At 49.3% G+C, this 12,860-nt stretch overlaps 1 protein-coding gene across 6 annotated transcripts; it reads left to right on the top strand.

Moving 5' to 3' along the window:
* Positions 1 to 287: 287 nt before the first annotated feature.
* On the top strand, positions 288 to 12,028 carry LOC147041433 (enhancer of polycomb homolog 1-like). 6 transcript variants are annotated; one of them, XM_085939375.1, is made up of 15 exons: positions 288 to 790; positions 1,292 to 2,528; positions 4,934 to 5,093; positions 5,248 to 5,393; positions 5,553 to 5,759; positions 5,838 to 5,986; positions 6,489 to 6,636; positions 7,098 to 7,238; positions 7,313 to 7,402; positions 7,502 to 7,650; positions 7,790 to 8,208; positions 9,127 to 9,341; positions 9,431 to 9,569; positions 9,647 to 10,019; positions 10,138 to 12,028. In XM_085939375.1, the coding sequence occupies exons 2-15, from the start codon at positions 2,376 to 2,378 to the stop codon at positions 10,196 to 10,198; spliced, it is 2,550 nt and encodes an 849-aa protein (XP_085795501.1). In that variant the 5' UTR covers positions 288 to 790; positions 1,292 to 2,375; the 3' UTR covers positions 10,199 to 12,028. The 6 variants fall into 6 exon arrangements, with proteins under 6 accessions (XP_085795501.1, XP_085795504.1, XP_085795498.1 ...); XM_085939378.1 differs by having other exon boundaries at positions 1,292 to 1,395; positions 7,095 to 7,238; positions 10,138 to 12,027; XM_085939372.1 differs by having other exon boundaries at positions 7,095 to 7,238; positions 10,138 to 12,027.
* Positions 12,029 to 12,860: the final 832 nt, after the last annotated feature.

The following is a 12,860-nucleotide window of genomic DNA, read 5'->3' as shown; positions in this document are numbered from 1 at the left end:
CCCAATTCGTTTAGAATGTTTTGCAAATGCGGCTGTCTGAGTCAGCAATCCCAGTCAAAATTTCTGTGGAAGTTATATTTATTCGAAAACATTTAATTGTAAAGTAAAACCAAGGTAGAAATGTGTTGTGAAATCGGGTGTTTATCACGATCCGTTCGTCATAATTATGAATCGTACAATCATTATTTTTGCTGGGTGGAGTGAATGGACCAATGAGCCCTCGCTGGTGAACTCTCCCCTCTGGTGATTGGCCGCCTCAACTGCCAGTCATACGTCGCCTGCTAAGTGGCTTCTGCTGGCCAGTTTGTGGATGTTTGTCGAAGTAAGCTAAGCTCCGAAATCCCTGCAAGTTTGTGCTGAGCTGATTCTACTTGTTTTGCCCTATTTCGCTGAATGCTCGCTTGACACGCAAGCCTTGCTCTCAGCTTCCTGAACTCTTGATATTTTATTCAAGAAAAATCTCACGAGGATTGAGATTTTTTTTTCCTTTCCGAGGCGACCTGCGGAGAAGCTAAGAACAGTTAGCATTAGGCTAGCAGTATGTCAAACACAAGAAGAGCAGTCGTCATCGTCATCCTCCAGTCCGGAGACCTTTGTCCAGGAGTCGGTTTGTTGACTTACCGACCACACGGTGGCCAGTGTGCAGCTGAGGAAAGTCCAGGCGGGACGACTCTGGCTGGAGGAAGAGTTAGTTGCGAGTTGGCAAAGTGCCGATAATGGCGCAGGGTCAGGCTAGCTAAAGAGGCGGCTAGGCTAACGTTAGCCTTGTACAAACAGCTGTGACCGACTAGTGAGTCCTCAAATTCTCCTCTTTGCATTTATGTTTCTTCATTTTCGTGTCTGTTTCGTTTGAATCGTATTTGCAGTGGAACTCGTTTGACTTGCATTTTGAAACAATCTCTGTACAAATAGCGTCATTATGTCTCTCTCTGTTTAGCCCTTAATGTAAATAAGATCCAACACAGACTTTTAAATGGAACACAGCTGTGTGTTGAATGGCCCGTCATATTTTCTTAAACGGGAGTCAGTCACTTGATTTTTGAGGATCCGCTGTTCCGATAGCTCGGCAATGCATTAGAAGACATGCAAATTGCCTCTATTTTTTGACTTTTGAAATCGAGAACATTTTAAGTTATAATCTACATGAACAGATGCCGATCATCATGAAATTAGCAATCAAACGTGATCTGGTGAGATGTTTTTGATTTGCTGAAAACAGTTTTGTTTTTTTTAACACAAATGGTTTTGCTTGACAGCTACAAGCTTGTTTTTCCCCCCTCCCCACCTCTAGGATGCCCAGAATGCTTCACATGTGGAAGGTGACTTTGCCCCCAACTGAGTGATGGTTCATCTGGTAGCCACTCATGCTTCCGGAGTGTCCACGAGGGATCAAAGGTTAAATGATATTCGATGTATATGTTTCATTACTCAGTTTATACTATGTATATTGGTGCACACACATTTCCACTTGATGTGATTATATAAGTATATTTTAAAGACACACCAATTAATTTGATGAATTTGTGTCATGAGATGGTGTAATGGTATACTTGACTTAATCTGACAGTGGCTTTATGTATTACTGATGTACGGACTGATTATCAGGTAAGTGTTTCACTAATACTGCATAGTAATGATTGCAAGGTAGGTTTTCTCCGACTTAAGTCATGTAGACCCAAACTTCAAATGAACTTGAATAAACAAAGATGTACATTGCAAAACAATTCTTAATGCTCTTGTAGTTATCTTACAAAGTTAAATTGAAATACTGTCATGAGAAGGATTTTCCATAGACATTGGATAATGCTCATGTAGTTTAAAAGGTATCTTTTGAAATAAGTTGTTGACTTTTGTAAATTCAGTCCTTTTGAAGACACACAGGCGTTTCACACGTACTGTAGCTACAGTTAGTTAAATTTGAATGGGAATTTCTGTTCCCATATTGAAAAAAGCCCCCCATCTCATCAGTACACCCCTCCTCTCCGCCCGCGGACCCCGCGGCCGGTTGTGTGGAGCGCGCCTGCGTACCAAGCTGCGTGGGAATGGCTGTTGGTGCGATGGAGGGGGTTGGGCCGCGCGCAGCCAGCCGCTTCAGCGCTACATGAGCTCCTAATGTCCGCCATGTTGGCCATGGCGCATTGAACCGGGGAGGGAGAGCGGAGCGCCAGAGGAATCCGCACCGACGCACAGCCACCGAGACGCGGGCCCGCCCGGCTCTGCTCGCGCTGCCTAGCACACGAGCCCGGCCGCGATCGAGGCACTCGTTCCAGGAGACCGTCCCGGATCCATCCATGACAACGAGAAGTAGAATTCCTCGGAGATTGACTCGATTTATGCCGCATCTCTTAATATACGTGTAAAATAAAACAAAAAAAATGAGTAAATTGTCTTTTCGGGCGCGGGCGCTGGATGCTAGTAAGCCCCTGCCCGTCTTCCGCTGCGAGGATTTACCGGACCTGCATGAATATGCTTCGATCAACCGGGCAGTGCCGCAGATGCCAACCGGGATGGAAAGGGAGGAGGAATCGGTATGTGGTTTTTGTTTGTTTGTTTTGTTTAAAAGCGGCCCGGTGGCCTCGGCGGTTGTCGCCCCCCACCACCACCACCACCTGGCGGCAACAACCCAGCCGCTACGCTGCCTGCGCAGGCTCGCTCAAAATGGCTCCCGCCTCCGCGTTTGCCGAGCACACGACGACGGTTTTTCGGACGGTGCAGCGCATAGCCGCCCTCAATTCAACGCGGGCGTCGTCGCCGGGAAGTTAGCAGTCGACACGCCGCGTGTTGGCAGTGGGGCGAGCGTTCCTTCCGTGACAAAATTATGGCGAACGCACAAAGAAGTCACGTGACGTGGACCACCATTTTGTTGACGTTAGCCGGGCTTGGTGGCTAGGCCATGGTGTAATTTCCGCGTACGAAGGCCAGGGGGAGAAGCTGAGCCTCCGCCGGCTTCTGACAGCTGCCGTCGGCGCAGTTGACAGCTCCCCGAGGCGGCCATGCTGCTCGGCTCGACGCCGGTTTGTGGCAGATTCAATCCAGGACGTGTTTGCCGCCTGCTTTTTGAAAGCAGTGCACATGGAGAAGAGCACATTGTCACTTGCTAGCTCCAACATTGCAGCAAACTCGAACGGGCCCAGATCATTTTAGCGTCTTTCTGTTTTCACTCCAGTTGTAGATATTTTCCCAAATGATCATCACTTGAGTGTTTTTGTGATCATTTGATTTGAAAATCACATGGTCCTATTTGAAACAAACGTTTAATTTCTCAACTGAAATTTGGCTACTTGCCTGATCAATAAAATAAAATCTAGCTCATGAACTGTAGAACAAGTTAGGATTACTCAATTTTCCACAAAAACTCCAATCTAATCCATTTTGGCCAAAGTATCCTGTTACAATATGCTTTACATTTATAAATGACCAACTGTGGGCTTTTTAAATATGCTTCGGTTGTGATCTTTGCAGTTTTACAAAAGTCCATTTAATTACGTTTTTTACCCCCCAAGTCTGCACTTTGTGCTTGAAATGCATTCATTGCCACGCTCTTCTCGAAGAGCTCATCAGCAGGAGAGACCATCTGTGATGCTGAGCGGCAGATTCAAACGTCAGGAAAACACAGACGGGGCCGGCAAGTCAGCACAAATCCAGCCACCCTCCTGTCACCCCTCCGCCTCTAGCGGCATTACATAACTGAGTGACAAAGGAGATGAAGAGAAGCATTTTACTACAGGCGGCGTGGCTTTGCTCCATGACCTATATCCACTGCCGCGGTCAGTGGAACGCAGAAGCGGACTTGTACGACCGCACGTTGGTCACAGAGCACGTGGTGATCTCTGCAACTCACCGATCTACTGCACACTTCTTGTCAGTGAAGCTTCAATGAGAGGCTTGCTCGGCGCAGTCATCAAACGACTTTGCCGAAAAGTGCTGCCAAAGGCCAAACTTTGGTTGCTTTGGCAACCTCGATTTCCTTTTTTATTGAAGATTTGCAACGTTTAATTGGAAGAACTCATTTTTGCTCTTTCTGTTGGACTCTGCTTTTTGTGGGTCGGTGGCCCTGACAGAAAATAAAGCATGTGTGTTTTACTGAAACATTTTGTACAAGTGGCAGGTTAGGATTTTTGGTTTGAGCATACCAAGCAGACCTTTGTCATTATTTGCCTCTTTTTAAGTTTCTGACACGTTTCATGTGTTCTTAGGTTTGTTTCAGTTGAGTCAAAGGGAGCACAACACAATACTGGCAAAGAATTTCTTGCGTTCTTGCCAAATGATGGAAAATTGTGTCTGTGATCTGCAAACCAGCAACGCAACGTTTTAGTGCTTTTGAAAGTGACTTCTTCAATACTTTGAGACCGGTAAACCGGGCCTCGCTCCAATACGTTGTGGCTGCTTGCTGTTGTCTGGTTTTAATTGAGCTGAGCCCTGGCTGAGAGTGAACGCCTGTCATAAACATTGACTTGCCAGCATCTCGAAGGGTCGGTTGTGGTTGTGTGATGCCATTTTTGCCACTTTTTTGTATTAGACAAAGCCGGCCAAGAAAATGTCGCGACGTGTCAAAACGAGTGGGAGCCGTGTTCAAATAGTTGCGAGAACAAGCCGTAACCGTGCCGGCCATCTGTCGCGGGCACTGGCGTGCTAGCGGAGACGCTTGACCTAAGTGCGTCTACAGACGCTGCTTCCATTGATTTCTTATTTCAGATGGCACTGATTGCTTGTCGACCTCTCTTAAAGTTATGGAACCTGCTGAGGCATTCTTTCCATGGCAGGTTTGTTTGACCAAATTCCAAGAGAGATGGGCCATTAGATTAGCGAAGTGGCCAGCAATCAAACCCTCCTTACATTTGTTTTTGAGTCGCTCATCTTCCAGGTTTGACGGGTTGAGCTGAGGAAGCCAAAAGGTGAGCGTGTTGACGATTCTTCTGTGGCGCTTGGGCAGGAGCACCATCTCCAGCGGGCCATCTCGGCGCAGCAGGTCTACGGCGAGAAGCGGGACAACATGGTCATCCCCGTGCCCGAGGCTGAGCGCAACATCCCGCACTACGAGTCACTCTACCCCGGGGAGTTCCGAATGCCAAAGCAGCTTATTCACATACAGCGTGAGTCACTCAGCAAATCACTAAAAAACATCACTTCAATCGGTCATCTCCACGAGGACCTGCAGCTTTTTATGCAATCCAACCTCGCTCGTCGAGCGAGTCGGAACCGTGTCTCGAGTTTTCCCGCTAACCATCCGCCGCCTCCCCTCCGCAGCTTTCGGTTTGGACACAGAGCAGCCGGACTATGACCTGGATTCGGGGGACGAGACATTTGTGAACAAGCTCAAGAAGAAAATGGAAATCACTGCACTGCAGTTTGAGGAGATGATCGACCGCCTGGAGAAAGGCAGCGGGCAGCAGGTAACGTCGGCAAGCCTATGGAAACCAACAGTCGGATTCTGTTTGGTGTGAAAATGGCTAAAGTCGATTTACAATTTCTTCCCACTTTCCAGTCCGCACAAATGTCTTTGGATTTGCTTGCCTTGCAAATCATTTCTTCCCGCTCTCGTTCCGATGCAGTTTGTCAGCCTCCAAGAGGCCAAGCTGCTGCTGAAGGAGGACGACGAGCTGATCAAGGAGGTCTTTGACTACTGGAGCCGCAAGAGGAAGGCCTACAAGTCTGGCACCTTCGTTTCCAACATCAAGCAGGAAAAGCGGGACGGTTCGAGCACCAGCGACCCCTACGTGGCCTTTCGCAGGCGAACGGAGAAAATGCAGACCCGCAAGGTGGGCCGCCCGCCCGCCGAATTGGAGGGAGTCAATGCGAGTGCAGCAGAAGCTGAAAACGGATGTTCCCATTCTCAGAACCGCAAAAACGACGAGGCGTCGTACGAGAAGATGCTGAAACTTCGCAGGGACCTGAGCCGCGCCGTCACCATCCTGGAGATGATCAAGAGGAGGGAGAAGAGCAAGCGAGAACTACTGCACCTCACGCTGGAGATTGTGGAGAAGCGGTGAGACGCGGCTAGCTGCTCTTTCGAGGTTTGCTTCCGTGGCTTTGCTGGAAAGGAGCTCAGTAACGCCTCATTGGCTCCCGGAGTCTGGAGGTGACGTCTCTCTGCGCCCCCAAAGTGGCGCCTTTGTTATCCATCCCGACACGTAGCCGCAAATGGAATGAATTTCCTGCCAAACGAGCTGTACGCCTGAGCGCGAATTGGAGCGAGCGCTCTCCTTGAAGTGCCTTTGATTTGGAGTGACGCTCCAATTTCAGCTTGTTACACTGCGCCTCCCTCCCATGCGCTTGGCCCAGGTGCAAAGCAAGGAGCGTGTGGTGTGGTGTGGTGTCGTGTCGTACGTCTCAGCAGTGTTGCGATGCCATTTTGGTCAGTGGTCGTCAGCGGCGTGGCGTTGCATTGTGCACCGTAACTGGCGCTAGGAATTCCCGCATGGATTTTGTACTCAAACGCGTCCGCTCGGCTGGCCGTGTTTTGACGGTGTGTTTGTTTACCCAAACAGAAACGGCACGCCTGACTTTGGCAGCGGGGTGATGGCAGAGGCGCTGGCCCGGCAGGCTCTGCTCAAGCCCGTCTACACCATCCCCGTTATCCCCAGTGCCAACCAATACCGACACCAGGACCACTTGGACATGAAGGACTACAAGAAGGTAAAAGAAACAAGTAGCTGCGTTGGGAGCTCCGTGCCAGCCGCTTAATGGGCGCCTTGTTACTTTGTAATCCATGGAGACAAAACAGTCGATCCGGACGCGTTGGCCTTTTTTGGCCTCATTATGCAGCTTATCTTCCGTCGTGCGTCCTTCCGATTCAATTAGCTTCTGTGACCGACAAAGCCCCTCAAAAAAAACACCTCTTGGCTTTTGTTTCAAGCGGGCCTTTTTTCCTCCCTGTCGTCGATCGGCCTCAGAGCTTAACAACTGAAAAGGATCTGACGAATTCTTGCCTGAGCGGCGGCAAGGGTGTTTTATGTCGACCCTTGGCTCGGTGGTGGCGGCATCTGGCACGCGTTTCGATCTGCATATCAATGAAAGAGGACGAGAGACGTCTTGCGATGCAGGAGAAACATTCGCCCCCCTCATCTCTCGCTCGCTCTTGTCTCTACCGCCAGCAGGAGAAGACGGAGGTTGTGCGAACCAAAAGGAAATATGAGAAGAAGCCCAAGATCCCCCCTCGGGCGGGACCTTCGGTCTTCAATCTCAAGGACCTCAACCAATACGATTTTCCCAGCTCCGACGATGAAGCCTTCTCACAGGTAGGCCGAGTCGAGGGATGCGGTCGTGATTTTCAGCTGAGCTCTTTCCTCCAGTGTTGTCTGTTTTTGTACAGATTCATTCGGGTTCTTCAGAAACAGAAGAGGAGAACGACCCAGACGGTTGCTACGCTTTCAGGAGGAAGGCCGGCTGTCATTACTACGCCGTGAGTGCGCTTCCATTTTGAGAGCGCGCCCTTTACTAGTGTGCGGCACTCGCAGATGTTGATGTTCTTTTGTTGGCTTGGTTTTGCTTCTCCTGGCAGTCGAGTCCCGGCCGGAGCGGCGGCTGGCCGTGGGAGAGCCCGTCGGAAGGAGGCCTCGCTCACCCGCGCTTCTGCTACTCTCTGACATCCTTGAGCACACCGTGGCGCTGCGTCGGTCTGTCTCGACGTCGCGTGGGCCGAGGGGGCAGGTGAGTCACTCGCCGGGCCTCGTCCCGGTGGCCTTGAGCGGACCGGTGAAGCCACGCCGGATGTGCTCTTGTCCAAATTGCCATGGCGACACATCACAGTCTGCCCTCGTGTCGAGCATTTGTCTTTGGCTGTTTTCAGGTTCTTGTTGGATCGGGCACACGCCGACTCGGACGCCGTCTGTCAGTACCTGGATTCCGACTTGCAGCCCCCCTTGCTCTCCTCCTCACTTTCAAGCTCGCCGCTCCGCAACTCCAGTACCTCGGAAAACAATACCTCGGACCCCGCCGGGTCTTCCTGCCCTCTTTCCTCCTCCGCCGCCACCCCATCATCTTTATCGTCCGACGTGACCGTGGACCTAAGCCGGATTCTGTTAAGCATCAAATCATGCCGCTGGAGGCATTTCCGGCCACGGACGCTATCCCAGCCGGCTTTGGACGCAGGAGTGTCGAGTCTTAAAGCATTTGGTGATTTTAGTCGGGCTGTATCGGGACTAACTCGGAGTCTGTCCGGGGGATGCTTGCCGCAAACCTGCACCGGTCCAGCTGCTCCTGGCAAAAGTGAGTGCGTGCTATTTATTTTGTCATCAATTGTGTTTTCATACTGACTCTTCACCAAAACCCGTTTTGTTTTTTGTTCATCACCAATCGGTTTTCTCTTGGAAATTGTGGGTGCTCTTTACACTTTTCTTGCTGATTCATGTGAAGTAATTTTCACTCGTCAGTGCTGCAAAAAATCCAGAAGGTTGCCCGAGCAGGAAGATCAAAATAAACGATGAGAGAGAATGTCTCCCGGGTCTCCCCGTCAGTGTGGTTCTTTGCTTTTCAGCCCTAGCGGGCTTGAATCATTTATCATCCGTTGCTTGGAGCACAAGCGCAACGATGGAGTCCGGGTCTTCCATTCATTCATTCGCTGTTTCTATGAATGGAAGGCTTTTGAGTTCGACTTATGGCACAATATGATTTGAGTTCACACTTTCATCTTGTGCTCGCCACAGATTTTGACTTTATTAAGCTCTTTCAAATCGTGCTTGTCAAACTGGGGCCATGCACCAACTGCCTCTGGTGAGTGCACGATCATATCAAAATAACATAAAGCAGACTTGCCGAAAGTAGTGAAGGAAAACAGCGTATTTTGTCGTATTGATACATTTTTACAGTTCTTATTACGTGGATTGAAGGATTCAACTTAAGTTAATTTACCAATCCAGAGTCAACAAATTGTGTTGTCAAGCAGGAGATTTTGCAATTGCGAGAAGAGAAGAGGCTCACTGCGCTGCAAAGGAGCTAGGAAATGATGCAACTACTGTAGCATTATGATCCATGTTTTTTTTTTTTGAAAGGTGCTACTAAGAATATATTTCCAAAATCAATTTTTGGGCAAAAACAAGCTGAAAAGGTCAAACAAGGCTGCCAAGCTCCAAAATTCATGTCCACTTGTCCCTGTGTGAACCGGCGTTGTCTTTTGACCTGGTCCAGTGTTCACGGTGGAGCAGTACCAGCAGCACAGAGAGCAGCTGGCTGTCATGCAGAAGCAGCAGCTGGAGCAGAGCCAACATCAGCAACACAAAAAGGAGCCGCAGCATCCGCCGCCACCGCCGCCGCCGCAGCAGCCACCGCCACCGCAGCGGCGGCCTCAAATCCGGCAGCACGTCAACAACTCATTGAGCAGGACCGGCCCGCTCATCAGTCAGGTGTGGACGCGCTCGCTCGCTGGCTCCCGCACTCCTGTGCACTACCCGCCCTTGAATGATATCAGCCCTGCGTCCATCTGTCCCTTCAGGTTCTGGTCTCCAAGACCTTGGACCAGGCCAGCGCCCAGTTTGCCGCCTCGGCCCTGGTCACCGCCGACCAGCTGCTGGCCTTCAATCCCAAAGAGGAGCTGGTGCTAGCTGGCGGAGTCAACGGTGTCCTAGGAGCAGGTTGGTTGTGGTCGCCGGGCCTCACATCTGCAACGTTGAGCTAGAACGTCAACAAAGTCTCTGTCGTCTGATGTTAGGTGTCTTGAAAGGTTTGCATCTTCACCCCAGCCACCCGTCGCCCACAGCGGCCGCCCCTGCTTTTCCACAGCCCTCGCCCCGTCCACTTGCGCCCACAGCCAACGCCGTCCCCGTCTCCCTGGCGGCCGCCCCGGGCAACCACGCCGCCGCGCTGGGCCTGCTGGCTGGAGCTACCGCCCCCGCTGCCGCTGCCACTCAGGTCCTCATCGGGAACAACATCTGTCTGAGCGTCCCGTCGGCCGCCAACCAGACGGGGCGTCACCTGCCTCGCGCCCTGGCCGGTGTGCCGCCTTCTGCCTTAAAACTGTCGGCCGCTGCCAACCTACAAAAGCCCAAAGTCTCCGCCGCGCCGCCCGTAGACATCGCGTCCAGGTGAGGAAGCGGCCGACAAGTCTTTGATGAACTCTCCGGAGAAGGCCTCATCCGGTTAGATTGGATCCTCTCCATTGCGAATGGATGTTGACGCCAAGCGCATTTGTGTTGTGGGCAGGGAGAAGCGCGAGGAGGACAAATCGTCACTGAACAGCACACTTGCAATGGAAGTGACGTAATGGCGGGCGGAGGAGGGCGGGGGGAGTCTTCAGGTGCTGTGCATCGTAGCGTCAGAAAGTGGCTGCCGGGAAGGATGACCAGCCGGCCGGCCGGCCGTCCATGTTGTCCGTCCGTCCTTTTGAAAAGGTGTGATTGTGTTTTGGTTCTTTTTCTTCCTGTGGAGGTGCGTGCGTACTTGTGTGTAGAGTAAGGACTTGTTTGTACATAGCACTTGAACACACAACTGTCCCTTTGTCATGTTTTGCACTCGGGAGCGAAAAAGAGGTCTGTCGTGTGCGCGCGCGCCAATTGTATGGAGACTTGCATGGTGCCAGATGCTGCTTTTGATCTATTTATTGTTCCGTGTTTACACCTTTTTCGGATTCTGGTTCTTTGTACGCCGTAGCTTCGTTTGCTCCCTGTGCTCGCTGGTGTAGGCACGTCGGCCGGCAGCAAACTGGCGTGCGTCACTTTCACATGTCACGTCAACAAACCCGTTGTGTGGAGTCAACGTGGCGGGCGGCGCCTATGAGCAGGGATGAAGTCTCTTCCCAGAAGCCTTTGCTGCTTCGTTTGAAAGCACTATTTTCGTGATTTTTTTTTTTTCTTCTCCGTCGATGGCTTTCTGATCAAGACAATGCTGCTTTTTGTATTTTGAGTCGGACGGGGTCCTTCATTGTTTCATACGACAAACCCGTTTTGTATTCATTTGATTTTTTTGTTGTTGATTTTTGAAAATCTCACCGACATTTTTTGTATTAAGTTATTTTTGTATTTTGTGTTCTTGTGGTCAACTCGATTGTAAGCTTTTAAATGTCTCGGTTTGGTTCGTACACTGCACAGATGATAAGGGAGGCGAATGAACGCGTTTCATCATTCCACTTTTGAAAGAGGTGAGAAAGCAAAATAGGGGGATGACGCCCTCCGATTTTCTTTTGTTCTTTCTTTGAGAAACAAATGGGGAAAAAAAAGAAGAAAAAAAAGAATCTCTCCAGATGGCAATGAGGCCAACAAAACCACAAGTATTTTTGGGTGCCTTCCTTTGGGGAATTTGATGTCCTCTCTTCTGTGAAGAGTCCAGCACAAAGGCGGCATTACTTAGTAATGTTTGTGCACTTTGTGCGGGCAAATCTTGAACGCTGGCCCGGCTGGCGGCTTGTGTCCTTGAGGTTTACTTGTCCCACCTGCAGGCTGAAAAGATGTTTAAAAAAAAAAAGATTTTGTGACGGAGCTCTCACTAAAATATGACAATAAAGTCCAGGGCCTTAAATGTGACCTGCTATGACGTGGCTCGTGTTTTCCTAGACTACTATTCACTTGGTTTTGCTGGACTACTTGCTGGTGTCACTCAGATTTCAACATCAGTCTGTAGTGCCCAAGGCCTTCACCATCACACAAGCCAATCACAAGTGATCCACTGACCTCCTTCCTCACTGCTGCACCTGCCTGCCCTGCCTATTTGTGAGCATGTTACAAAGAAGGCCTTTCACTCACCACACGCACATCTCCAGCATTCTCTCGCAATGCCAAACTAAAGGAGGTGAGTTTGATATGCGTACACGGTGTACGCTAATTTAAAAAACACAAAACTATCTGTGTGTGAATTATCAGTGGCACTAAAACAGCAACATTTGTTATTTATACTTTGTAATTGTCCCCTTTGTCAAAAGATTTTGTTGTCTTTTTTCATGCTTTGTCCTATGAATTGCGATCTGCAAACTTGACATTATTTGTTTCAAACCATCCCTGCTTCATATGATCCCTTCACACATTTTCACAAATTACATTGCGTCACAGAAGCTGAAGAAAATATTTGGAGCGATCTCCTTACAGGATCCAGTCCAAATCCTTCAAATAAAACTGTGCTTGTCCATCTTTTGACCACTTGATGGCGCAAATGCACCGTCATTGTGCACAGGATTCAAGTTATGGGCTCAGATGAAGATAAAGACAAACAAACGATGGGTTCAGCTTTTGCATTATAAAAGGTTAATGCAGCGATTGTCAGACGGTGGTGTGCGGACCTCTAGTGGGCCGTAGCGGTATTGCAGGTGGTCGGCAAAATTTGAAATGGAAAATAATTGTAATTTTTTTTAAATAATATTGATTTATTATTTACACTTGATTTATTGTCTGGCTATTTTTGTGTGACATTATCAGTGGCCATTTGAGGAAGCTCGTGCTCCAATTCCAAAACTATTTTGATGAATCTGGTCAGTGGTGCTGTAATAGCAAATGGACCCTAATGCAGCTGTAGGATCAAACCTATCTGCCATAGAAGAGGATCAACTGATCAAAGTGCCCATGGACTATGTCAAAAGGAGCCTGTATCCCAGCAACTGTCCTCTCACGGTGACAGTGAAACTTGTGACTTCCCTCGTGTTATTTCTGTTCAATACTACAGTTCAAAGTGTTCATTAATGGGTTAGCACATGTTGCAAATAAATTCACATACAGTGGCAAATGAATAGCCTGTATAGGTCTATTCTCCTTCGATGCAAAATAAAATAATATACTGCCAAAGCAGTCGTCCCCTAGTTGCTTCTTGGTTATAATGGTTGAAGCAGCAAAAACAATAACACTCATGATAGTAGTGATATTAATTTACGAGGTTGTGCTGTAGTCATTTATCAATTTGCCACTAAGAGCTGCGATGCTTCTATCAGCCAAGGTTTAAAAAAA

The sequence above is a fragment of the Syngnathus leptorhynchus genome, chromosome 19 (genome assembly GCF_054491065.1).
Source record: "Syngnathus leptorhynchus isolate UIUO chromosome 19, UIUO_Slep, whole genome shotgun sequence".
Lineage (NCBI taxonomy): Eukaryota > Metazoa > Chordata > Actinopteri > Syngnathiformes > Syngnathidae > Syngnathus > Syngnathus leptorhynchus.
This window is presented reverse-complemented; position numbering and strand designations above follow the sequence as displayed.